Source organism: Seriola aureovittata, chromosome 20, assembly GCF_021018895.1.
Source record: "Seriola aureovittata isolate HTS-2021-v1 ecotype China chromosome 20, ASM2101889v1, whole genome shotgun sequence".
Classification (NCBI taxonomy): Eukaryota; Metazoa; Chordata; class Actinopteri; order Carangiformes; family Carangidae; genus Seriola; species Seriola aureovittata.
This window is the reverse complement of record NC_079383.1, coordinates 17,437,402-17,464,568: the sequence shown is the minus strand read 5'-3', so window position 1 is coordinate 17,464,568 and position 27,167 is coordinate 17,437,402. Positions and strand designations below refer to the sequence as shown.

Genomic DNA, 27,167 nt, shown 5'->3' with positions numbered 1-27,167 from the left:
TACCGTGAAAATGAATCCCATCAGACAGAGTAATGTAAGCCGTCTCATCTTGAACAAAGATTAGTTTCCTGTGTGCAAATACACTGGCTTTATAGTGTTCATGTCAGTAGGTGGAGACTGTTATGTAACCAACTGCAGTATATTTCACAAAGTTAATGTATTACCGGTGACCATATCCACCAGCAAAATCTCCAGATATGTTGCACTTCAGTTAGTCAGGTCACCAGAAACACAATTCCAAGTGAATGCTAATATTGCTTAGACCTTTACCATTAGATAAACCGATATATTCGACTTTCATTACCTCATTTAATAATTATTTGAAGCTGCTGCCATCATATTTTTTGATTTCTTCATAGATGGATTATGGACCTTTGGGTACAGACAGGGAAAAGGTCCCAAACTGAAAAAGGGTTCAATCAACTACAAATAACTCAACCCATCATTTATTGTAGTTTTGTGTCTCTTTGTAATTCTTTTGTCTCATTTCAGCCTTTTTTGTGTCTTTGTAGTTGTTTGTGTCTCTCTGTTGTCTCTCTTTGCCAATGCATGTAGTTATTTTATGTCTCCTTGTGATTGTTTGGTGTCTCTGGTCATTTTGTGTTTCTTTCCAATCATTTTGTCTATTTGTGATTGTGCATCATTTTGCATTTTATTGTGGTCCTTTACTGTCTTCTGAGTTCTACAACTTTCAAGGAAGAAATGTTAATAGTCACTTCATACAGACACTCTGGGCCTGTGCCTGGAAGGCCCATCCATGCATGCATGTATGTTTTAAATGCAAAATCTGAATCTGTAAGGTAGCTTGTAGCCTAAATAAAGCTGATGTAGGCTAGTGGAGTAAAAGGACTATAATTTGCTCTGAAATGTAGGGTAGTATAAAGTAGCATGAAATAGAAACAGAACCCAAGTAAAGTATAAGTAGCTCAGATTTGTAAGTACAAGATATAGGTAAATGTACGTTGTTATATCGACCACTGGCAATCACTGTGGCTTTATTATCTAATAAAATAACCTTCAGGTGGCAGGTGGCACAATGCCGGTGCGCGCTCTGCCACTTTGCCACACTGTGCACGCGCGGTCGCCGTGGTTGCTATGGCGCTGAATAGAAACTGAAGGTAAACGGAACAGAAAAGATGGACTGGAGCTGAAATTACCCATTCTCACTTGAAAACCTCACGTCCGAATAGTTGAAGTGGCTTTAATTGTTATATTTGTACAGTTAGACCCAGGTCGACCAGAGTTTCCTCCGTTGCCGTCGTCTTTTAGACAGGTGGTATGAAGGCTCACAGCAGTGATGTCGTAGTGTTTGTCCGGATCAGACCGACCGCCAACTTCGCTCAAGGCCTCATTGAATGTCTTCCTGATGGGCAGGTAAATTCCCGTTTTAATACCACTATCATTAAAATTAATTTAAATTGACTCGGGAAGCCGTAAGCTAGTCGTCATTTAACTAAAACTCTAGGTAAGTAAAAGGTTATTTCGAGGTGATTAGAATTGGAAAAAGCCGTTTGTTTTCTTTGATGGAGGTTGAAAATGAATCTTTATGCTATCATTGTCCATCAAACGTGATTTTCGTAATTTGCAAGTGGTTAACTGGCGAATTGGTTACATGACTTAAAGGGAAATATTTTAAGTGTAAGCATTGACCTAGGACATGCTACAAAAAGGTATATGTAAAGTAAGTACAGAACATACAAACGAAAAACAGTTTTAACCTACTGCAGATGGTTTTATCTGGATATCAGAAAATCCTTTGAAATCCCTCTTGTTTCTGAATCTTGGTTAAACATTTTAACTTTAGCTTAATTTTCACATTTTCACGTCATTAAATAAAATGCACAGGTGTAATCAATTGCAGTAATGGTTGCTGCACTCCACATGTACGGTAGGTATCTAGTTGATTATGCATGCTTGCTCATTGTCTTGGCTTAACATGACAGCTATGAAGTGGAGCCATCAATAATGATATTACTTACACCAGATAGGCTAACCACCTTAAATGTTGCTTACTACAGTATACAGTATATTGACTACAGTAGTCAATTGACAGAAAATTAAACTGCAACTTTTATATATATATATATATATATATATATATATATAATTTTTTATTTTTTAAAGAAAGGTACCACTGCTTTTTGTTTTTGATGTTTTGTCATACCTTTTTTTTTTGTACTTTATGATCTTAAATTAAAAACCTCTGGGTTTTGAACTGTTAAGTGTTTGAACTGTGAATTTCACATTGTATACAGATACCTGTTAGAGATATAGATAGGTGAGTAGATTGGTAGTTGTTGAATTATCTCCCCGTGTACTTGCCAAGATGTTTTGACTTTCAAATGTTCAGTTTACACCACATCCATATCTTTATATAATGGAGGTGTTCAAATTTTTTCCAGGTTTTCCAATTTTATAATGTAACCTCCTAATATTATTGCGCATGTATCAAAAATGCAGGTGAGTTAGTGTTTTGTCTTTCCATTTCAAACTGCATCACATTTCAGATATTGCATCATTATTTAGTCCTGAAAGATAACACAGTGGCATAATTTCAATTAATGCATTACTTTTTTGTGCTTGAAAATAATTGGTCAGGGCTCCTCTGTGGCTCACCTGGTAGAGGGCATACAACTTAGGCTCAGTCCTTATTGCAACGGCCCAGGCTCAAATCCAGCACAAGCTCTTTGCTTTATGTCATCCCCTCTCTCTCCCCCAACTTTCTCGTCACTGTCTCACCGTCCCTATCCAATTAAAGGCAAAAAATAAAATAATTTATGTGTTTGCTTGTATACACCTATAACTTTCTTTGTGTCCTGGCTTTCAGACAGTGAATATCTATCATAGAAAAGACTCCAGGAAGCTCCAGGAATCCAAAAAAGGACGGCTGAGGTCCTGGTCATTCCGGCTGGAGGGGGTCCTGCAGAATGTGTCCCAGGAGGAAGTGTATACCCGAGTGTGTCGAAGGGTGGTACAGGGAGCACTGGATGGCTATAATGGTAGATCTTAATTTGTACATAAAACCAACAGTGTCAGGTATTCGTACCAGATAAAGGGATCCAAATTAATGTCAATTCTGTTCTTTTTCTGTGGCCCTTTTCTTGTGACCCTGTAGAAGTTCCCTAGTCTATTTTTGGAGATTGCCCTGATTTAACTTAAATTGAATAGTCTTATTTACTGTCATCTGTTGTGTATTTTCCAGGTACTGTGATGTGCTTTGGGCAGACAGGTGCAGGAAAAACCTACACCATGACAGGATCCACAGAATCATACAAGCAGAGAGGAATCATTCCTCGGGCCCTTCAGGAGGTATCTATAAGCTTGTGTTAATCTTAACCTCTGAAACACCCTGACGGCTCAATTTCAATATAAAACTTTTTGATTCTCTAACATGGTATTCAGGTGTTTCAGGAGGTGGAGAAGAGGACAGATCATTCTTTTTCAGTCCACCTGTCTTACCTGGAGATCTACAATGAGACCCTGGTGGACCTGCTGGCACCGCTACAGGACTCACCTCACCTGTCTCCTCGGGCCATGGTGGTGATGGAAGAGCCAGGCAGAGGGGTGTTCATCAGAGGTCTTTCTCTTCACCCAGTTCACACCGAAGAAGAGGCACTCAATCTGCTGTTTGAGGTGTGTCACTACTTTGTTTTTACAGCAGTGAAAATCTCTAAGTAATGAAAGAGATGTTCTTATGGCCTAAAAATATCAAATTAAATTTGGTCATTGTTAAGTTTATATTTTATATTATATAAATATTTTAGTGTTTCAAAATATTGATCCAAGTGGGAACAAGCTCACCAAAACTGGACAGCTGAAGGCCTGATCTGATGAATCTGGATTTCTGCTGAGGCACGGAGATGATAGTCAGAATTTGGTGTCAACAACATGAACCTGCTTTGTGTCAACAGTCCAGGCTGCTGCTGGTGGTGTAATGCTGTGGGGAATGTGCTCTTGCCACACTTTGGTTCCCAAATACCAATCAGTCATGCTTTGAATGCCTCAGCCTGTCTGAGTATTGTTTCTGACCATGTGCAACCCTCTCTGGCCACAATTTACCATCTTCTAATGGCTACTTCATGAGTAACATGAACATAGCAATGAGGTCTGTTTAAACAGTGGCCTCCCAAATCACCAGATCTGAATCCAATAGAACACCTTCGGGATCTTGTAGAAAGAGAGATTTGGAGCATGAATGTGCAGCTGACAAAAATACAGAAATGAGGCGATGCAATCATGTCAACATGGACCAAAATCTTGAAGAGATGTTTCCAGCATCTTGTGGAATCCACAAAGAATTGGGGTTGTTTTGAGAGCAAAGGAAGGCCCTGACCAGAATTAGTATGGTGTTTGTAATTAAGTGCTTGGTGTGTGTTGTTGTTTTATTGACCTGGGTGAGCAGTGTAAAAGCCACTTTTATGGATGAATAAATTGAAACTTAAGCGTTTACAAAGCTGTTCTTTCTTAACTCAGGGCGAGATGAATCGCGTTATTGGATCTCATGCCCTGAACAGGAACTCCTCCAGGTCCCACTGTATCTTCACTTTGCATATAGAGGTATGAGTCCAGTTACATTCATGGTTTACTATATTATTAACTGTAGTTTCAATAGTCAGACATGCCCTTTTGTCTTCATATTTTGTTCTGTAGTTAGCCCTCATTTTAAATAGGACACATGTCTTTCTTGATCAGGCTCACTCACGGACTTTATCTGATGCTGAGTACGTCACCTCAAAGCTGAGTCTGGTGGATTTGGCTGGGTCTGAGAGGTTGGGAAAGACTGGGGTGAGCTTGGGAATGTTCACACTTGTTAGACACATGTGGGAATCACTTATTCTATTTCAAATTTGTCCAGTTATAATATTATAGGGTTTTGTCTTTTTGATCCCTTGGACAATGTGAAGAAAAGAATGTGTCTTTCTGTACAATTTGTCATATAACTTTACATTTTTCCCTTTCCCTTTCCCTTTTCCCGTTCTGCCAGTCCGAGGGTCAGATGTTAAAAGAAGCAACATATATCAACAAGTCCTTGTCGTTCCTGGAGCAGGCCATCCTCGCTATGGCAGACCGCCGCAGAGACCATGTTCCCTTCAGACAAACTAAACTCACACATGCCCTTAAAGATTCACTGGGTGAGACAGGCCTTCAGTTTTTAACAGCATTGACACATGATACTTGGTATTCCATGTGGTCCTTTTCTGTGTAGTAATACATAAAGTATTTGTTTCTGAAGGAGGTAACTGCAACACTGTGCTTGTGGCCAACATCTATGGTGAGGCTGCACACATAGAAGAAACAGTAAGGAGTGGAATATATGGTATAAACAATAAGCAATCTCCTTTTTATTGTACATGTTGTCATTTCACCTTTGGATGATAATTTATATTCTTTGCAGCTCTCTGCTCTCCGTTTTGCGAGCAGAATGAAATGTGTCCGGACTGACCCTGCAATTAATGAACACATGGATCCAGCTGTGAGTTCACATGATATTACACATACCACAACACTTCTATGGGAGGTCTCATATATACATATGCACACACATATAAGGGTTAAAATATGTATTACTTTTTGTTTACAGTGTGTTGTGCTGTGTCTGTCATCAGACAACATAGTGATCTTATATTCTCTGTTCTGATTAGCTTCAGATCAAGAAACTTCAGAAGGAGGTACAGATGCTTAAAGAGGAACTGTCCATCTACAATACACTTGTGAGTAGGGCCAACAGGAAAGTGATTCAAGGTGTTCATGTTCCATTATGTGTTAGAATTGTATGCAAATACTAAACCTTCCATAACATGTTTTTTTTATTAAAAAAAAAAAAAAAGTTTAATTCAGCCTGTTTTTAAAGTATGTAATTCATAAAAAATACAATAAAGTTTTTACAAATTAATGACCTAATAAGCTTAATTAGCGGGAAATCGATTTTTCGTATGTAAACAATAACTCAAGAACAGTACATTGTACAGAACGTCATATATTTACCACTTTAGTAGATTTTTGTGTTTCCTTGATGCATAAATTTGCATTGCGTTTTCTAAACCTCCATTAGCATTTTTGTATTGTATTCTAGTACGGTGAGCATATGTGTTCTTTTGTCATGGAGATCATGTTGAGACAAGAGGCAATCCAGTGCCTCTTTTTACACATTTCAGCTGGTTCATATTAGGCCATCTTTCACCAGGTGAGGAGGCCGAGCATCACGTACGAGCCGTTGTCTGAAGCTCAGCTGGCTGAGATCAACAGCCAGGTTCAGAGGTACCTAGATGGAAGCCTGAAAGAAATCAGTGTGAGAACATAACAAAGAACCTAGCTATTAATACTTTATCTGACATACCAAATTTTGGCTTGACGTTCTCCTTTAAAGGCTTTACATTTCTCTCTGCATGACATCTAATTACAGATTACAAGTATCAGGCAGGTCCACGCAGTCTTTGCCCAGTTTAAGCTTGCTATTGAGTGAGTATCTACATTCTGAAATCTGCACTTTTAAAGTACAGTATATATTTTCGAACAATGCTTTATTGGCTAATTACAGGTTACTAAGCATGTCTATGTTTGTATGTGAGCAGGGAACAGGAGCAGAAGGTGAAAGCTCAACTATGCCAGACCTACAACTTGGTGGAGAAAAACCAAATTGCTAAAACATCTGCTATCAAGGTCAGTCAACATCTGATTCTTGGTTAACGGCACCTCATGGAAATTAGCAGCTGTAACTTAATTTGTCCATTTTACCAGTGACGAGCCCTTTAAGGTAACATATCATTGTGACTGAGCTTGGATTGGCTGTTGCTTTGTTCACTCTTTAGGAGTGTGATACCAGGAGCAGCACTGAGGATGTTGAGGCTGGCAACATTGGGGTGTCTGCTCAGTCACAGAAACAGACCCAGCGTCCAAGTTCAACCAAATCCAAAACTAAGAAGCCGAGGGACAAACAGAGGTAAGTAAACATTTTAGACTGAAACCGGTAAATTGTGCTGACACTCATTGTCTTTATTATTTTCATAACAGTGCAAAGATTTTCAGTTTCCCCTTGAGACAAATTTTTGGCAGAAACATGTACATTTGTTTTTGTGAAATCAAAATTGTTAATTGAAATTAAATTAAAATTAAATTAAAACCCCTTAGTATGACTTAACACTTGTGAGTTACTCTTTCTGAGGACAGCATTATCTGAGGTTTAAAAGACTGTAGCAACATTATACTTCCTGTTTATATCTCCCAAAAGCATAACATAAGCATAACAACAGCTTTCTTTTTTAATTTGTTACATTGCCGATTCTGTCAGTGGAAGGTATATGTATACAACCAAGCACATCATTGTGAATGTCGTCCTGGAGGGACAGTTTGAAAATGTGAGCCATTATTCCCATATTAAAAAAATATCACATCTCCCCCTCTCTACAATGGTCAGCTTTTCACTCTGCCTTCTCGTGTGGCTGGATCAGGTATACTCCATCTGTGGCTTTTTGTTGTTTTTTTTTTATTTCCGACATGGTCAGACAACAAGTCTCACAAACTAGTCCTGACAGACATAAAAAAGCCTTTCAAATGTCCCATCAACATGGGCATGAGTGCCACAGACATTGCCTCAGACTTTGATAGTTGATTGAATAAATAATACCCTCCTAGGTCCTGTTATTGATCTTATCTAATCAATATGTAATTGGGACAACATCTGCCTGTTTGAAGCCCTCATGACTGGACTATATTTAATGCATTAGTGAGGTTTTCCTAATGGCACATTCATTGTGATTATTCAGCCAAAGCAAAAGGCAGGAAGAAGGTAGTCCAGTTTCAAGAAGACATGTGGAGAGTGCCTCCAAATCAAAGCTGAATTCTATCCAGATACCTGAGGGGGAACTGGAGTCACAAGAACCAGACACTGAGAGCCCGGACACACAGGAATCACAGCAGCCTGGCAATGAACCCTCTCAATCTGAGTAAGTAGATGTAATGAATATAGTACTATCTGTTAAATGTTTAGCTCTGGTATCATTGGTCGTCCTATAAATGGAAGGAGCACATATTGTTTTATAACCTTCCTGCTCAAAAGCTTGCTGTCTATGCCCAGGCCTCATCCACTCAAAGCAGAGGCATTTGAGGATTTTAAGGTGGGACAAGGCAGCAAGATCAACTGCATCCTTAAGGAGAACAAGGCTGTGCTGCTAGAACGTCGCAGGCTCCTTCAGCAGCTCATTGAGGAGGTCAACGCTGTCAAGAGAGAGATCGATTGCACAACGGCTACCATACAGCAGCACAAACAGATGAGAGAAACCCAAGGTACTTCATACATAGCGCATTAGTGCCAGTAAAGTGCTGCTCTTAATGGTCCTGAAGTGAATCAGTTTCTGTTGAAACATTTTATTCTTTATTTTATTCATATGTACACTTGCCCAGTCGACTTGAACAAACAGTTCCCAAAACAGAGATAAACTGAAATATCTGACAAAATAATCTGGCAAAAACAAAAAACTGGCTCAGGTGAGATCACCTTACCCACATCTAGAGCTTTTGGCTGCTATGGACTGTTGAAAGATCTTTAAAAAGCTTTAAGTGAACCTTTTAGTTGAAATTATTTTGTCATGTTTAAGAATGAACTTCTGTGCTCCTGCACTGTATTTTAATTAAACTACAAATGAATGCTCAAATAAGAATAATATCATATCTTTTGAAACTTTGACTAAAAATGTTTTTTTTTTTTTTTGTGTGTGTGTGTTTGCACAGAGCTTGTCTGCACAGCATGAGTTAATATTGATACCAACAAAAAGGACTGTACTAGTGAAGAGGTTAATACATTTTGTGTGTTTTTGTATGAAGGTCAGTATTTGGTTATGGAGGAGGAGCCAGATGCCACTTTATTGTTGCAGCTCAGAGAGCTGAAGGCCCTGTACCGGCAGAGGTATGAGGCACTGCGTAACATCAAGGCAGAGGTCAACTACTGTCAACACCTTGTGGATCAATGCAGGGTGCACCTGCTCTCTGGTCAGTTTTGAAAAGTATAAAAATTTGCTACCTCCCTGAAAGAGTATAAAATGTTAACAGCTTTAACTTTTTCGGTAGATTAGGAGAAAGTCAAGGTTACTGGAAATAATCCTTTCCCCATGTGTGTGTCCCAGAATTTGAGACCTGGTATAAGAAGACTTTCATGTTACCTGAGGAGGAGCTGGTCATATCTATGGATAAGACCCTTACACAAGTGAGTCTGTTTTGCACTTAATACATAGTAAGTGTAGTCATTACTGTTTGGCAAAAATTGTATCTTGCAAATAGAAGCTAAGAGCTTCTCTCTGGAAATTGACTGTATTGAGCTACAGCCAAGGGTGTAGGTTTGGTGTCAACATTGGTAGGGACACAACAACCCTGCCACCCCTGCAAAACAAAGATTGGCTTTTTGAGCCATCAACCAAATGCTTTATTAGTGCCACGGGTGCTCAGCTCCGAGGCACTCCTCTACAGCTGGAATAGCTGAGACAAAATTGCACCTTTTTTCTGAGTCACCCAGCTCTCTCATACCTGCACGTAGAAATGTGATTCAAACTATAAAACGGAGGAAAACTTCTGCTCTCTCAAAAAGACAGGAACTGTTTTTACATAACATGTAAACTTTTCAAACTGTGAGCACTCAAAGGAGGAGTGCAAATCACTTTTTCTTCAAAGTTAGAGTGAAAGCGTCAGTTGGCTACAGTGCGTGAAGCAGTAAAAAATAACCTTTATTTTTATTTTTAACTCGAGCTCGTGGCCAAACCGTAAAAAGGAGACAAATAATTATTTCTGAAAATGTAGACATAGTTGTTGGGATTCATAAAATGTAACTTTGACAGGCAGGGTCTGCACAAAATTTAAACGGGGGTGCCGAGTCCGGCAGCAATACCTGTCTCACTCTCATTGACACCTAATGTAATCGTCTTTTTTTTTCAAAAGAATCTCTCTCTGTCCTCGCACTGAGCTTACTCACTCATTTTAAGGAATATCTGAATAAAATAGAGACTGTAGAAACTTCTGGCTTCAGTGTCTGGCATGGTCTTTTCAGTTTTTGAAAAGAAGTAACGGTTTTCTCATAATTTGCAGTTGTTTTGAAGCCATGTAGAAGCCAAATTCTGGGCAGATTTTCACATTGCCATGGCAACGGCAGCTCCTGACCTGTGTGTGTGCGTGCGTGCGTGCGTGCGCCTAGCAACCAGATAACCAACTCTCCAAGCTCTGCTAGCTTTACATTAGCCGCATGTTAGGTCTTAAATTACATTTAGTTAGGTCTTAAATATGTAAGTCCATTTACTGCTTCCTTCGTTGCTTTTTTTTTTGTTTTGTTAAAAGAGTGAATGAAGTTATGACAGTCTCCGCTGAGACAGAGGAGAGGAGAAGCTACTTGCCCTCTCTCGCTGTCACTTCTAGTCGCGTTGCTCTCCTCCCCAGTAATGTTAAATTTAGCACAGAAAAAAACATAATAGTGGTAATTTAAATAGCGGTTCATGGGATTTATTAACCCTCAGGGGTCCCTCTGTCCTTTTTTGGACATTTTCTTCACTTTTCTTTTTTGATTTGCTGATCATTTTGGCTGTGTTACAGCTGAAGGTATGGATTTCTGCAAGAAAGTGTCTTTTTTGACATATTTTTAAAATCTAATGTCAGTTACTGTTACAGGTCTATTATACACTGGTAACACATTTTGTACCCTCTGGGGTTCCTCGCATCCAAAAAAGGACACACAAAGAAAATGATATAAAATCATCATATATCAATATTTTTTTCTGCTTTTTTTTTGCATACATCTCTTAATCCACTTCAGTTCTGCTCAAACCTACCAAATGTTTATTAGTTTTCAGGATTTTAACCCTTTAAATGCCCGTTTGAAGACATGTTGCCTCTTGTTTTATTAAAAAAAACAACACAGAATATGAGATATTTCCCACATAATACATGGTGGAGGGATGTTTTATATCAGAGTCTTTTATATCAAGACATTTCTCAAAACCAGAATATGATCAGGGTGACTTTTGAACACTGGAAATAAATCATGTACTCATCCTGGCAGTAGCCCCCGTGGCACTCAAAATTTCCCTGGAATTTTCTAGTTGACATATAAGATCTCAATTTACATTCAGGAATGCCCATACGCAAATGGTACAGTATATATGTAAAAATTACATATAAAACCTGTTAGAAATTGGAACAATATCATATATTGACATATATGTCTAGCTAATAGAAACATGTATTTTAGTATGTCTCTTTATATTATAAACATAGGTCATATAAATATGTATTCATCCCCAACCCCGTCAGAATATGTTCATATTGTATATGTAAATATAAAAGATAGACATTTATGTTTAAATTTAGTAAGAAACTACTTAGAAAAGCTGAGTATAGTAAGTCATTAAAAAAGTCATAGTATAGTAAGGCATGAAAGAAGTAATAATATAGTAAGTGCTTAAAAAAACGCCATAGTATAGTAAGGCATAAAAAACATCATGGTATAATAAGGCATAATAAACGTCATAGTATTGTATACTGACTATACTATGACCTTTTTATACCCTATTATACTATGACATTTTTATGACATTTTTATTCCTTACTATACAATGACGTTATGACATTTTTATGCCATACTATACTATGGCGTTTTTCATGCCTTATTATACTATGACGTTTTTATGCCCTACTATACTATGACGTTTTTATGCCCTATTTTACTATAACGTTTTTATGACGTTTTTTATTGCCTTACTATACTATGACGTTTTTCATGCCTTACTATACTATGACGTTTTTATGACATTTTTATGCCATGCTATACTATGACGTTTTTTATTGCCTTACTATACTATGACGTTTTTAGGACATTTTTATGCCTTACTATACTATGATGTTTTTATGACATTGTTAAGCCATACTATACTCTGACGTTTTTTATTGCCTTACTTTACTATGACGTTTTTATGAAATTTTTATGCCATACGATACTATGGTGTTTTTAAGACATTGTTATGCCATACGATACTATGGCGTTTTTATGACATTTTTATGCCATATTATACTATGGCGTTTTTCATGCCTTATTATGCCATACTATACTGTGGCGTTTTTCATGCCTTATTATGCCATACTATACTATGGCGTTTTTCATGCCTCATTATACTATGACATTTTTATGCCATTCTATACTATGACATTTTTATGACGTTTTTATGCCATACTATACTATGATGTTTTTATGACGTTTTTTATGCCATACTATACTGACGTTTTTATGCCATACTATACTATGACGTTTTTGACATTTTTATGACATACTATACTATGGCATTTTTCATGCCTTATTATAGCATGACCTTTTCATGACATTTTTATACCATACTATATTATGACGTTTTTATGACATTTTTAGCCTTACTATACTATGACCTTTTTCATGATATTTTTATGCTCTACTATACTATGACGTTTTTATGACATTTTTATGCCATACTATACTATGACATTTTTATGACATTTTTAAGCCTTACTATACTATGACGTTTTTATGACATTTTTAAGCCTTACTATACTATGGTGTTTTTATGTCCTACTATCCTATGACATTTTTATGCCCTACTATACTATGACCTTTTTACGACATTTTTAAGCCCTACTATACTATGACATTTGTTATGCCTTACTATACTATGACGTTTTTAAGACATTTTTAAGCCATACTATACTCTGACATTTTTTATTGCCTTACTATACTATGACGTTTTTAAGACATTTTTAAGCCATACTATACTCTGACATTTTTTATTGCCTTACTATACTATGACGTTTTTCATGCCTTATTATGCCATACTATACTATGGCGTTTTTCATGCCTTATTATACTTTGACGTTTTTATGCCTTACTATACTATGACGTTTTTATGACAATTTTAAGCCTTACTATACTATGACGTTTTTACGCCTCATTATACTATGACGTTTTTATGACCTTTTTATGCCATACTATACTATGGCGTTTTTCATTCCTTATTATACCATGACCTTTTTATGACATTTTTATGCCATACTATACCATAGCGTTTCATGCCTTATTATACTTTGACTTTTTTATGCCTTATTATACCATGACCTTTTTATGACATTTTTATGCCCTACTATACTATGGCGTTTTTATGACATTTTTAAGCCTTACTATACTATGACGTTTTTTTATACCTTATTATACTATGACGTTTTTATGAAATTTTTATGCCATACTATACTATGACCTTTTTATGACATTTTTATGCCATGCTATACTATGACCTTTTTACGACATTTTTAAGCCTTACTATACTATGGCGTTTTTATGCCCTACTATACCATGACCTTTTTACGACATTTTTAAGCCTTACTATACTATGACGTTTTTATGCCATACTATACTATGACGTTTTTATGACATTTTTGATACCTTATTATACCATGACGTTTTTATGACATTTTTATGCCATGCTATACTATGACGTTTTTTTATGCTTTATTATACTATGACGTTTTTATGACATTTTTATGCCATACTATACTATCGCGTTTTTCATTCCTTATTATACCATGACCTTTTTATGACATTTTTATGCCCTACTATACCATGGCGTTTTTATGACATTTTTAAGCCTTACTATACTATGACGTTTTTTTATGCCTTATTATACTATGACGTTTTTATGACATTTTTAAGCCTTACTATACTAGGACGTTTTTATGACATTTTTGATACCTTATTATACCATGACCTTTTTATGCTATGCTATACTATGACATTTTTAAGCCTTACTATACTATGACGTTTTTATGACATTTTTAAGCCTTACTATACTATGACGTTTTTAAGCCCTACTATACTATGACATTTGTTATGCCTTACTATACTATGACGTTTTTAAGACATTTTTAAGCCATACTATACTCTGACATTTTTTATTGCCTTACTATACTATGGCGTTTTTCATGCCTTATTATACTTTGACGTTTTTATGCCTTACTATACTATGACGTTTTTATGACAATTTTAAGCCTTACTATACTATGACGTTTTTATGCCCTACTATACTATGACGTTTTTATCACATTTTTGATACCATGACCTTTTTATGACATTTTTATGCCATGCTATACTATGACGTTTTTATGACATTTTTAAGCTTTACTATACTATGACGTTTTTTTATGCTTTATTATACTATGACCTTTTTATGACATTTTTGATACCTTATTATACTATGGCATTTTGACAACATTTTTATGCCTTATTATACTACGATGTTTTTATGACTTACTATTTTATCCAAACCTACGCCCTTGACTACAGTGGAAGCCAGCAGGAATACATAACTTGAGTAATGTTTACCAAAAAAAGTTGTATTGAGTTATATGCTTCACTGATGTTCTTAGAGAGAGGAAAACCAGCAGCTTCAGTTTGAGCTTCTTCCGGACAGCCCCAGTGCCGAATCCTTCTACAGCGCTCGCGGCAGGATGCTGAAAAGGGTGGGTATCTTCCTCCTTACATTAATTCTTATTTTTACTAATCTTGAAGTGAATGGAGATATTGTTATGTTAGATATTGTATAATCTGTTCATGCCCACTATAAATCAATTGGCCAACCAGGTAGAGATAGCAAATGATATTGGAAGTCAATCTGGTAAAACTCAACTTTTTATTTCTATCCCTGCAGAGGAGCAGCAGGTTGCTGCCCTGTACTCCAGTGCAAAGGAATTCGATTGCAGGGTCTGAAGAGAGAAGACTCCTTCCATTTCTACCTGTTAGTTAAGTGAGTTTATTTACTTAATGAACTCCATGAGGTCCACAAGTGCTATTTGTGAAGTGTAATTTGCCTTTTGAGTCCACCAAATTGCTTCATGGTTTTTCTACATTTCAATCTTTGCATTGTAGCTCACATACCTTTACACATCAACCAAGCACAGAAGACACAACACAATGAATCAGCTTCTTAAATGAAAAGTAAAATTTATTATTCCTGAACCACAAAATAGACTTCTTTGGTTGTACAAATTCACTAGTTACAGTCTTGTATGAGCTCTAACCCTTGACCCTAGGACTTCTGACCCTTTCCCTTCAACCTATTTGCAAGTAAAAGCCCCCAAACAGAACTCAAGACAAAAGAAAGAACACAAAAACTTGAAACACTGCATTAATAATGTAGTGAAACCCAACTGAAAAAAATCAACTACTGTAAGTTAAAAAAAGAGATATCAGCCATTGCAAATGTTATCAAACAAACTGAATTTCAGTCAGTGAGCACAACATGGAAAGCTATTATTAGAAGACCCTACATTAAATTAACACGAATGCTACTATGCTGTGATTCTGTAAAAATACCCGTCAGATACCTAAACTGACAGTATGTCAAGCAGTGAGCTGAATGTCTGAATGAGATCAGTATCTTGAGAGGAATTTCTAATCGATTCTGCGTCTCGCGGCTCTCCCATTAACAAACCAATATACATGCAGAGAGCATCCCCATACCAAGCCTGTCCAAACCCAGGTATATCAGCAGTCCAGACACTCGCTTGGTCTAGGTCAAGACTGGCTCAGTTTCAAACCCAAAGTTTTCTTTTCAGTATTTGTACATTATTCACACAATAATAAATGATTTTTCAGTGGCATCAGATTTAAATTAACCATAGACAGAAAAATAAAACCCCTGCTACCTTCACGTCACTCTGGAATATCTCCAGATAATGCAAGGATAGAAATGAATGATTCACATTGATAAAATAAAAATACCCTAAACAAGCCAGGGTAAGTACCATTAATTAGTAAATTATGCTAAAAATCCATGATCCCAAAGTTTGATATCTAATATTCTGAACTTTTGAGTATCTGTAAAACTGCCTGCTCAATGCTGCTGCCGCCTCAAGTGTGGTTACATCTTTACAGGGGGAATGTAACACAGAATAAACAGTGGAGTCCAAAAGTCTGAGACCACTTTTTCAAATGAGGAAGTGGTCTCAGACATTTGGACAGATGCTCGTTTGAAGTCTGCTGAGATAAGAGCTACCGACATTTTGGTATGACCCATTAACGTGCGAAGATGCTGATGTGCGACAGCAGGTTTTGTCCAAGCAATGTAATTTGTACATATGCTTGTCTCAAAAAGCCCATGGTAAATTCAAAAGTGTTTATAAAGTAGATTTAATGATAAAGTATTAGGCAATTCATTAGTTCAAAGCTTTGTCTTCATGACTCATAACTATCATTGAAACATTTTTTAAGGTAGATTATGATACACGTCAGTCAACCTCTTGATCCCAAACAGACTGGATGGGTTAAACAGTGTAAAATAGAAGGCCTTCAATTTGAGTAAAATGATAAAAACAATAAATTAAGATATATACGTTCTTAAAAAGCTGATCAATGGCAGTGCAAAAGCGATATGTACTGTGTTTTTTTTTTTTTTTTTAAAAAGCTCTCCACTATTTGTGACTGTGAAGGTAGCAGGATGTTCTCTCATCAATTAATATATACACTCCTGTCCGCCCAAGTGTCAAGAAACCCTTGGCATTTTACAATCTATTCACTGAAAGTCTAAAAATATCATTCAAGAAGTTAGTATAGCTATGACCCATTTCTTTTCTCTTCCAGTATGTTTTTAAAAAAAAAAAAACAACAAAATCATTGGAGCATGAAAAATAAAAAACAAAAACTAAAAACTTCGGTCACCTTTTGTTAAAATAGATCAGATTCTACCAGGCAAACAGAATGTGGAACAAAAAAACGTGTCTGTAAGTAGCGATCCTAGCTAACCACTCTAGCTCTTTCTTGCCCTTGAGGGACTGTTGAGCAACTTGCCAACTCACCCACAGACTGTAAAGGCAAGACTGGCACTCAAGATATAAGTGGGTGTGTATGTGTGGCGACTATCAGCTTTGAAGTCTCTGCAGTGGTTATATATGGGAGAGTAAATCTCGCTCTACTGACACTGTGTGTAGTGTTTAGTGACTCTGCACCTCCTGTGGATGCACCCATGTGTTTGCCAGTGTTCCACAGCATATGTAAATATGTCTCACTTTAAGGTGTTACGTGGGCACGGCGGTTTCCAGGCTGCGGCGACCCTGCCTCAGTTTGCGCTTGTTGCTGTACAAGGCCATCTCCTCCAGGGCTGAGGTGGCAGGCAGTGAGGTGGGAACCTCGGCCTCAGGGTTTGCAGTGAGCCCTAGGAAACAACAAAAGACAGACAGAACAACTTCATCACAATTTCACTTGCCACCTGCTGCAGTTAAGCTTCTTTTTACTTGACATTCAATCCCCAACACCAGCAGTGGAGAGGAGGAAAGATTTAGGCAACTGGACAGAAAATTCCTGCGCAGCATTCAACTGTTGAAAAAGTGGATGGATCCCTTAAACCTGCGAGAAAAGCCCCACATTTAAATCAGCAGCTGGAAACAAGCAGGACCCAAAAGTGTTGAGCAGAGAAGTAAAGCACCTAGTGACTGCGTGTTTAAACCTGCCACCTCAATGGGCTCTTTATTCAAACTCACAGCAACAGGTGATGCCATTAAAGTTACTTCAAGAACCAATTTGTAACCCTTTCTTAAAATGTTTGTTTACATGCACTTAAGACAGAAAAAGTATCTCTGCCAGCAGAGCAGGTGGATGAAAGGAGAGCAGTATAGCAGGGCATTGTCACATTTAAAATAATTCTATCCCAAGTCAGACAGGCGAAAACTAACAGAGTAACACCTTGAAATCTGTTCCCTCCACTGAACATTTTCAAACACAGCACCACTACAATCACTTTATTTTGGACACACGTCTTACTGATAAAGTCGGCGGTAGATGAGACTTCTGGTTACTGACCTATTGCACATGTTAGAGTTATGCTGTAATGGCACAATTATTCCAGGTGCTCATAATTACAGTTAAACAATTTTATCTGAATGCAGGATTTTGGTAACCTGGTTTGATGTGTGCATGTAAACATAATGACACCAACATGCTAATGGAAACTGCTAGAGCTCCCTGTAATCACTAGTTTCATTCAAGCTTCAAAGAAAATCATGCACAGTCTAGATCAAGGTTAGTATGAGATTATTAACTTAGACAACAAATTTCTCTTCTACTTTGGTCTCAACATCAGTTTCTGCTACATATCTTGTGGGCATCAGTGGGTGAAGCATACCTGATAAATAAACCGGGCTTAATACCTGAACCCACTGCTATGCCAGTTTGCCACACAACAAGCAGGTTAGAGTATAAATCCAAAAAGTAACACACTTTCCATACATACTCTGCCATATAAACAGAGAGCCACAAACACATGCACACAGGATCCTACCAATAGGAGCTGCTTATCCCAGGTAGTCACCTGAATCAAAGGGGATAGAACAAATTGAAGTAATAAATGCATTTCTGATGGTCCATGCACATTTTTTTTACACTTAGCCCTTTTACAAAGCCTTTTTTCATACAAACTGAATAGCTCCCGTACTCACCTGGGTTGCTGGAGCCATCGTCGATGAACTGCATGTCGTCAACTGTGTCAGGGGACTGGAAGAGAAGAAAAGACCATGAATAACTGAGCAGTAGGGTTGTTTAGTAACCTGTATCCCTGGGGAAGCCTTCACCATGTCAGTAGTGGAACTGGCAGCAAGGGAGACGGTGAGGCGAAGTACCAGCCATTCACTGGATTAGCCGGCAGCACTGAAGCTCCCTATCTTTAAGAGCCACAAGAACCACAGTACTTCTACTCAACTATTCCCCCAGGAGAGATTGGCATGTTAAAAGAAAGGGAGGTTAAGTTAGGTCATCAGTTCCGGGGTTTGTTGTGTAGTGAAGGCACATCCACAGAAAGACAGCCAACAGCAACAGTACAGCACCGACAATGAACCAATGTCAACAATGCACAATGGAAAACCAAGCAGCACGTTAAGATGTATTCATCTATGTTTTTATACACCACCACTCCTAATGTTATTTGGTTAGATTTTAATTTGACTTTACCTCACTATCAGTGTCTAGAAGCTGGTTGTTCTACGTAACCAAAAGTCACCTTACTAACACCATCGCAGGATTGGTTCAGACTTTTTTCAAGTCTTTCTCAATACAATACTCACATGCCCATATGTACACTGAGAGTTATTAGTTGCTGTAGTGATTCCTTCATATCACAACTCCATCGTATGAGATAAGGGACAAAATCCACCGACTCACAACAAAATGCTGGGACTACAACTAACAATCGTTTTCATTATCAATTAATCAATTCATTGATTTAGGCATGTAAGTAGTGTATTAAAATTAGATCTGGAAAAACCTGAACCTCTCCTTTAAACAGAACTTTCATCAAGTCATGTGCAGGAATTTCAAACAGAATGCAAACACACTTACAACTCAATTACATCCACCGGAGGGAGGACCTGAACACAAAGGTCATTGTACAACAACCAAACAAGAGCCCCCACACTCAGGAGCGCAGACTGACACTGTGACGGACAACCACAGATACCTGACCACAAAAAATGAAAGACCATTTCCAGACAAGCTCTGCTCATTCTCTAGCGCCATTCCAGGATTCCCCTGCTTCCCCTGCCATCTCAAGAGGAAGAAATGAGCTATTCCTACACAAAACTATTGAAAGTGCAGAGGGAAAGCCTTTAGCAGATCAGTGTTTCAAAAGCCAGAGCATGAGAAGAAAACTTATGGAGGACATGTTATTCCTCTGTCTGATGTGCGCCCCATGCGTGGAACAGGACAGCTGATGGACGTGACTGTGAGTGGATGAAATGTAGAGTTTGTGGCTATTTTCCCCCGGAACCAATTCTGGTTAGTGGGATCAATAACATGTTTGTGTCTCTGCAGCTGGTGAGTGTTATTGTCTGTGATTGATTAGTTAGCTGAGAGATAGATGGGTATGATGGTAACTGCTAAAGATGCTCTTACGTGTGAGTAGTGAGGGGGAGACCAGGGAGAGGGGAGGCAGACCAGGAGGGAGGGAGACCCAGGGCTGATTTTGTGTGTCATTGTTTAAAGTAAAAGTCTCTCTTCATTGTGCAAGTGAGAGTTAGTGAGCCACACCACTATCATAGTGCAGAGGAAGAAGTACTGATCAATCACTGAGCCACAACCCAGACTGCAGTTGCACTGATGCCTCTTGATCAACAGAAACTACAGGGGAGAGGCAGCAGGGAAAGCCATGGGGAACGGGGGGGGGGGGCCCGGAGCTCGGCATGCAGCCAATACCTGGATGTCGTATACGGGTTTGGAAGAAGGAATGGCGGCAAACTGTCGGTAGTCAAACTTCTTTGACGACAGGGACTAGAAGGATAGTAAACAGGGATGAGCAGAGGTCAAGGGAGAGGGAAAAGAAAAATATGAGGACAGAGAGGAAGGAAGAGAGTGGGACAAAGAAAAGAACGGAGGAGAAAAGTGTGAGAGGGGGGAAAAGGGTGGAGGAAATAGAAAGGGAAGGGGTAGGAGGGAGAGAGGCTAATGGGTGATTCAGACAGCCAGCTGTGGCATATGGTGGGAGAGCAGTGCGTGTTCTCAGCTCTGATTGGCTGGAGTGACAATGAGCAAGATGAAGGATTAATGTCAATGTCTTTTGAAGCAAACTACGTTTGCCTTTTCCATCTTGTAAACAAACAGCATTATTTGTTGCCCTTCTCAAATAAAGCTCCTTAGATTAAACTGCATAGTCATTGTTACAGATGTGTTCAAATATTTGATGATTCAAGCTCCATACAAAGGATAAACTAAACCATTCACACCGATACAAAGGCCAGTGAAAGCATAAGTCACAAAGTGGAAATGAAGAAGAGGTAAAAAAGGTTTAGTGCTTACCAGCCTGCCCGGTGAGGTTACTCCTCGAGGACTGAGCTCTGTCAGAGAAAAACAAAATGTCAACTTGGACAAGAAAAGCAAAGAAGGGTTGAAATGAATGATCAAGCTATACGTGCGATTTACTCGTAAGTAAGTAAAGATTTACTTATGTAGTACTACTACAGAAGTTACCAAGTGCTTCAGAAAAACATCAAATGAAACATGAACATTTCTTAAAAATTCCAGTAGGATTGATCTAATGGTAAGAGTTAAACATTTCAGATATTAGGGGAAGACACAGGCAATGCTCAGTCTCCCCTCATTTGAAGTTGAGGATCCAGAAAACACTGGTTAGCCAACCTGAGAGACTTTAAGTTACTGTATGGACACAACAACTCAGAAATTGATGGTGGTGGTTCTGTATAAAAACCACTTGTTATTAAGTACAGAGGATGGTAAGTACATAACAACAAGAAGATGTTTGCCACATGAATAGGCCTCAGTGCTTTTAAGGACAGCAGCTTCATACCTTCCATTGGTGTAGGAGAGGGGGTGGGGGCAGGCGAGGGCGACTCCGTCAACTGGTCTAGTGTCCCACGTTTCTTCCCATCCCGAGACTTGGCTATGACCATCTGAGCCTTAAGTGCATCCTGCTCCAGAGACTTCATTCTACAAGAGAAACAACCACCATCAGATAAAGGATAAATAAAAAAGTAAATAAAAAGAAAAATGAAAGCTTTAAAGAAATAAAGATACAAAGACTGAGAGGCACACACCACTGGGGTGGGTGCAGTGCCAGTCACTACTAATTTTGGGTGCTCCTTGTCCTGGTTTGCTGTGCCAAACCGGTTTAATTTCATAGCAGAATAAAAAGGGAGGCATTCCAGGAAAAGGACTACCTACTGCTAGTAGGCTTACCCTTAACTCACAAATAGCTCGCAAACTTACTGCAAGCTGTGTGTTAGTACAAATAATAGTATGAATATCAAGAGAACAGCAAGGCACAAATGAAAAAGAAAAGTGCTGCAGAGAGGGGGGAGACGAGACAGAGGACAGAGAGGAAGGAACCAGAGGAAGCTAGAAATGGAAACAGCAAAGACGTGCAAAAGCAAGACAGCACTAGAAAGGCAGTGGAAGCACTGGCACAGTGTCGCTGCTGTGAGTGCTTGCTTGGACCTTTCTGAACTCTGCCTCTAGCAAAATACCGCAACGCCAAAGCACCCCAGCACACCCCCCATGATGCCGTGCGTCTGGCCCTGGTGGCTGGGGCCGTGGAGCAGACCTGAGCTGGGAGGCTGCAGAGGAGGAGGTAGAGGAAGAGGTGGGGGGCTGGGGGGCCGCGGCCGTGCCCTGAGATGCCCTCACTCGGGCCTGGTAGAGCCTCTTAGCCAGGTCCTGCTCATACTGCCTAACATCCTCCTCTAGGCCACAGGGCCTGTGCCCACAAGGCCACAGAGAGGGGGGGGAGAGGTTGAAAAAGAGGAGGAGAGGGTGGGATGAAAAGTACACCAGGATGAAGGAGAAATGTGAAGAGGAGAGGAAGGAATAAAGGGAAGGCACACAGACAGAAAAAGAGAAGAAAACCAAAGAATGGAAGGTAAAACACCCACAAAATTAACAGAGCCAGAAATGCTAAATAAGATCCCATTTTTAGGCTTTTTCTTTTCTAGATCTTTTAGATTTTAAATATCGAGAGAAAAGACAGACTAACCACACACACACAGGATGCTGGTGTCACAACACAAGCAACTGTGAACTTATGTTTGGGTTGACTGCAAATAAATGGACCCTGTTATTGACCTGCTTAACAAACTGGTTATCAGGTAATAAGGGACAGTAAGTGTCAGTATCCTTCTTTGCTTTTGCCTTTGCTATTTACCTTTAAACTGTAGGCTCAAACTTTAGGGCAAAAAGTGAGAAGTATATACGCAAAGATCTGTTTAAAGAAACTGATACAAGAAATCTATTTACTCTATGTTCCCTCTGCCAGTGTTATCATCACAGTCAAGGTTTATATCACACCTGTCACTCAACACAACCCCCGCCCCCCTTCTGCTTCTGACACCTGCTTTGTCCAAAATTATGAAGAGTGAAAATATTATATACGATATATCTATAAACACTGGTGTGAACATATAGAAGTGAAAATGTTAATATTAGCGTGGCAGGAGGGGGGTGGGGGGGGGTGGGGTGGGGTGGCGGCATGAACTAACATGAGACGTACATGTCCCTCTTCATCTGCAACTAAAGGTTTCACCAGCAGCCAAAAAAGGCATCATAGTTCAACGTAGTCCTGACGTCATTTATCACTAATTCATCAGCTGACAGAAACTTAAATAATGTTTTATTAAAAGAAAAAAAAAAGCATAGCTGGTTATAGTTATATTGCTTCTTATAACTTGCCAGGATTAGCTTGTTCTGCTTGGTTTTCTTTAGCTTTTATGTCGTCACAAAATTATCATCATCATCATTATTATTACTACTACTACTACTACTATGCAACTAGTTAAGCAGTCAGCAATCAGTTCTTGTTGTATGGTATCTTGTCCTCTGTCATTAACAATGACATTTTAAAGACAGTTTAATTCATCCAATAATTTAAACATTTACTAATGAAAAATAATCAGGAGTTAACAGGATTTTATCTTGTAACTAAAAAGACTAATTGCCTCATCATTGCGAAAACGTAAATTTGTTATGCTTACAATTTCCTTCTTCCAACCACAGGAGAACTATGATACTGTATTAAAGTAACTACTTCAAACTGTATCGAACTGGATTCACTTCATCTCTAACACGTCCATATTACCATCAGTGCAAGAAATATTAGCTGAGGACAAAAGGCAAAGTAAAAGCTTAAAAATGCAACAAAAGACCTGATTAGCCATTTTATCTTCAGTGAGTGTGTGACATTGATACTTTACCGTGCTGCTCTCCACATGGCTCTTTTCTCTGCCTCCAGAGCCCGTTTCTCAGCAGGGGACAGGTCCTTGTCAGGGGCCACAGCCAGCTCAGGGCTCTGCATGCGAATTCTCTCTTGATGTCTGCGCTCTGCTTTGGCTGTGCGGATAGGAGCGGCCGACTCCCCGGGGTACACTGGGATCAGACTGACAAGGCAGAGGAGGAGAAATCATGACTACAGTGACAGAAAGAACGGCACACAGACATTCACAGACATGATACTGTACGTTGCCATTACCCAGTCATGGAGTTGGGCCTCTGCTCAAGCCTGAAGCTGTCCTCCAGTGAATTCCTCTGAGATTCTCCCTTACCATCAACAGAGGAGGGTCTACGCACGAGAGAAAGAGTTAGCTGAAGAAATTAAGAAAAGAAAATGATGTATAAAGAAATAACAATATACAGTTTCTTACCCTGAGCTGCCACAGTAGCTCGGTGGTGTGACGTTGTAGCTCGGTGGTGTGACGTTGTAGCTCGGTGGTGTGAAGCAATGCTGAGTTGGGCTGGACACTGGCTCCACTTTATACTCCACTCCATCCAGCAACACCTTGCCGCTGGCCTTCATCTGAGCGACCTGCTTAGCCAGATCCTCCTCTTCATCCTCCTCATCTTCGTCCAGCAGGTACTCCTGCGCCCGCTGCTCAAACTTCCTCGCTGGCGTGAGATGAACAGACGGGCTTTTAAGTTTTGAGGGCAGGTCACCCAAGTGAGAGGTTTTATTAGTTATCAGCACGGACGTTCAAGGAGACACACTGGAGGATACATACCTTCTTCCTCCCTCATTTTCTTAAGGTCATCCTCTCCAACAAGAGAAACTCGAGGTTTGGGTTTTTCTGGAGTCTGCTGTTTCACGTCGATCTCAAAATACTTCTGTCTGTCCCTGAAAGATCGCTGCTCTGGGCTGTCCTTACCACCAGGAGAGGGACTCTGTTGGGTTACAAGAAAAATCAAGGGCAGAATACAAAATGATGCAAGTTAGATTAGTGCTGAGATGAGCACCTGAAATATTCACAAAGGAGAAGACAGCAAAAGAAATGCCTATATTTGCTGCTAAAAAGTTGATTTTTATTGCCATTTGCATTGTTGCAGAGCCATTTGCCAAAATCACAAGAGACGCTACAGAAAAAAGTATCGCGGACAAGAAGAAAGAGAAAAAATTCAATCAGAACCCAGCACCATTGAGCTGATTTAAGGTCAAGTAACTGGCAGTTCCATTATTGACAGAAGTAGCACGTCTGACTCTCAGTCTCAGAGAGAACAGACACCACCACCGGTCAAGCCAAGCACACCACAGCCCAGAAGAAGAACAGGGCTGCCCAAGCTGTGGTGGAGGCGGTGGGTACCTGCAGTTCCACTGACGGCCTGGAGAGGCGAGGCACTGCTGCCAGGCTCATATACTCCCGACGGTCAGATGCGAGGGAGGGCCGAGGGGAGACTTTGCTAGTCAGACCCTTACCAGCTCCTTCCTGACCATCTATGTCATCATCAAACACCTCGTTGTTCAACTCAGGCTGAAAAGGCCACAGAGGTTGTCACCAGACTATCAGACTAAGAGCCAGGATTTTCTACAGTACACTTGGAACATATCTAGAACCTGGAAGCCATCTATAACTCGTGCATGTGATTTCCTAAAACCTTTTAGAGCAAAACTAACTGTAAACAGACAGTAGCAAAATCTGATGATGAGATCACATGCGCTTTTACTCCTCAAATATAATACAACACCTACTTTTTTCATTTTAGACAGCTGTGCTTTTATTATTTCTGGGTCGATATGTGTACTCACCTCTGGAGAAGGCTGCTTTGGGTGGAAATTGTTCCTCACACCAAACAGGTCCTGCTGGGGAGAGCAGGAAATAAGGAGAGTTAAAAATGTTTAGGAACCTCAGACTCAGGAGAAGACAGAGATACAGAGCAGGCAGACTGATTAGCAGCTGGGATACAATATATAAAAAAGAGGATTGAATATTAGTACACGAGCCACACATGGATGGACGAATGGACCAAGAGTCAACAGCAGTATGACAGATGATGGCACTGGAGTACAAAAACCAACGATGAAGGCATTCCACACGTCACAGCACGTCACAGGCCCCCCGACAGGGTGCAGGCTCCTTATAGGACAGCCTGCTCCAGTCAAGAGGGGGCGGGGCGAGACCAACCAATCAGCAGAGCATGCTTGTGTCATTGTGACCCGGGCGAGTCCGGGCAGCATGGCCTACCTGCGGAGGCTCCAGCACTGCCAGTGAGCGAGGCACGGCGGCAAACGCCTTGTATGCCTGCTTGACATTCATGGGGAGCTCGTCGGGCGAGGTGGGGGAAGGGGCACGAGGCTGCAGGTGGGGGAGGGGGGGACGGGAGGGCATGGAGGATGGGGTAGTCCATATGGTAAAAGGAGGCGAGGGGAAGAAGAGGAGGTAGGGAGGACAGACAGACACAGACATGGAGGAGAGGGTAGACTATGAAAAAAACCAGCAAAGTTGAAGAAGACTGTGGAGAACAGGTGAACAGCATGGCAGCTGGTTTCATGTGAGAGAGGAGGGAGTATGCCAGAGAAAGACAGACAGTAGGGCTCGGAAAGTTCAAAGCCATGACAGATTTTTTTGTATGAGCACCTTTGTGAAATAATCAGGAAGATGCGAGATGAAATCATAGGTTTGTCACTCTTTACCAATTCAGTTATGCTGCTTGCCAAAAAAAGAAATGACTGAACATTTCAGAGAGCTGCAATTATGAGGAGTCAGGTGGGATGCTCCGTTTGCAGGTGTAGTTCAAACACCGATAACCTCCAGGTGTACCCGGGGTTCAAAGACAGCGCCGCCTGCACAGATGCAAGCTCTGCTGTGAATTCAAATACAAGTCTTCCTTTCTTTGGTTCTCATTTAGAAACAAAAATCATTCTTGTGCCATAATTATCTGTGTCTGATGTACAGTTGCTGGACACCAGCTTTTTGGGGCTGTGCAGTCACAGTGCGTGGCACAGAGCTGAGAGTGGTGGAAAACAGCCCTACGTGGTGGTGAGGGGTCTTACAGAGGTCTGGGAGTTGAAGGGGGAGGGGCCATGCTGGAAGGGGTTGGGACTGTGGCCTTCCGGAGTGGCGGGGGAGGTACTTGGCCGCACACGGCCAACTGGCTGGATGGCACCCGGACGCGTCTGGAGAGAAAACACATGATATTTCACATAATGAAGAGTCAAACATGCAAAACTTTAGCATGAAAGACAACTCAAAATGAATGGAGTCAATGGTGGAAATGCGCCTGATCATAAATTACCATCAGATTGGTCTATGGAGTTAGGATGAAAATTTCTTTCACACATCTGTCAGATAAATATTTCCTAAAAAAGGCCAATATATATTGGCTTGATATATTGGTTAACTACTGTGATCGGTCCAGCTCTACTATG

At 39.8% G+C, this 27,167-nt stretch overlaps 2 protein-coding genes across 21 annotated transcripts in view; one reads left to right on the top strand and one right to left on the bottom strand.

Moving 5' to 3' along the window:
- Window positions 1-1,112: 1,112 nt before the first annotated feature.
- On the top strand, window positions 1,113-17,562 carry kif9 (kinesin family member 9). 2 transcript variants are annotated; one of them, XM_056363656.1, is made up of 21 exons: window positions 1,113-1,374; window positions 2,828-2,999; window positions 3,203-3,309; window positions 3,403-3,633; window positions 4,474-4,557; window positions 4,693-4,785; window positions 4,985-5,132; window positions 5,234-5,298; window positions 5,396-5,473; window positions 5,643-5,711; window positions 6,185-6,289; window positions 6,404-6,459; window positions 6,573-6,660; window positions 6,810-6,940; window positions 7,764-7,943; window positions 8,075-8,283; window positions 8,821-8,985; window positions 9,120-9,199; window positions 14,416-14,508; window positions 14,697-14,792; window positions 17,059-17,562. In XM_056363656.1, exons 1-20 carry the CDS (start codon window positions 1,279-1,281, stop codon window positions 14,790-14,792), a joined length of 2,346 nt encoding a protein of 781 aa, XP_056219631.1. In that variant the 5' UTR covers window positions 1,113-1,278; the 3' UTR covers window positions 17,059-17,562. The 2 variants fall into 2 exon arrangements, with proteins under 2 accessions (XP_056219631.1, XP_056219630.1); XM_056363655.1 differs by having other exon boundaries at window positions 8,057-8,283.
- The window catches only part of scrib (scribble planar cell polarity protein), a 64,251-nt gene continuing 52,048 nt past the window's right edge, over window positions 14,965-27,167 (bottom strand). For 5 of the 19 annotated variants that reach the window (XM_056363635.1, XM_056363637.1, XM_056363641.1 and 2 more), the window contains 14 exons: window positions 26,793-26,915; window positions 25,984-26,094; window positions 25,548-25,601; window positions 25,105-25,272; window positions 24,529-24,688; window positions 24,175-24,415; window positions 24,003-24,092; window positions 23,728-23,910; window positions 22,086-22,238; window positions 21,333-21,472; window positions 20,825-20,862; window positions 20,225-20,299; window positions 18,478-18,532; window positions 14,965-17,198 (listed from right to left, as the gene is read on the bottom strand). In XM_056363635.1, coding sequence (XP_056219610.1) covers window positions 17,062-17,198; window positions 18,478-18,532; window positions 20,225-20,299; window positions 20,825-20,862; window positions 21,333-21,472; window positions 22,086-22,238; window positions 23,728-23,910; window positions 24,003-24,092; window positions 24,175-24,415; window positions 24,529-24,688; window positions 25,105-25,272; window positions 25,548-25,601; window positions 25,984-26,094; window positions 26,793-26,915 — 1,728 coding nt within the window. In that variant the 3' untranslated portion in view covers window positions 14,965-17,061. Of the gene's footprint in view, window positions 17,199-18,320; window positions 18,351-18,477; window positions 18,533-20,224; window positions 20,300-20,824; window positions 20,863-21,332; window positions 21,473-22,085; window positions 22,239-23,727; window positions 23,911-24,002; window positions 24,093-24,174; window positions 24,416-24,528; window positions 24,689-25,104; window positions 25,273-25,547; window positions 25,602-25,983; window positions 26,095-26,792; window positions 26,916-27,167 lie in introns of all 19 variants that reach the window. The other 14 variants (XM_056363654.1, XM_056363636.1, XM_056363645.1 and 11 more) reach the window with 13 other exon arrangements.

Coding starts and splice junctions, on each gene's coding strand:
- kif9 (XM_056363655.1), top strand. CDS start 1,279: ATGAAGGCTCACAGCAGTGATGTCGTAGTGTTTGTCCGGATCAGACCG. Junction 5,299..5,395: donor CTGCACACATAGAAGAAACA/GTAAGGAGTGGA, acceptor TATTCTTTGCAG/CTCTCTGCTCTCCGTTTTGC. Junction 9,200..14,415: donor TGGATAAGACCCTTACACAA/GTGAGTCTGTTT, acceptor TGATGTTCTTAG/AGAGAGGAAAACCAGCAGCT.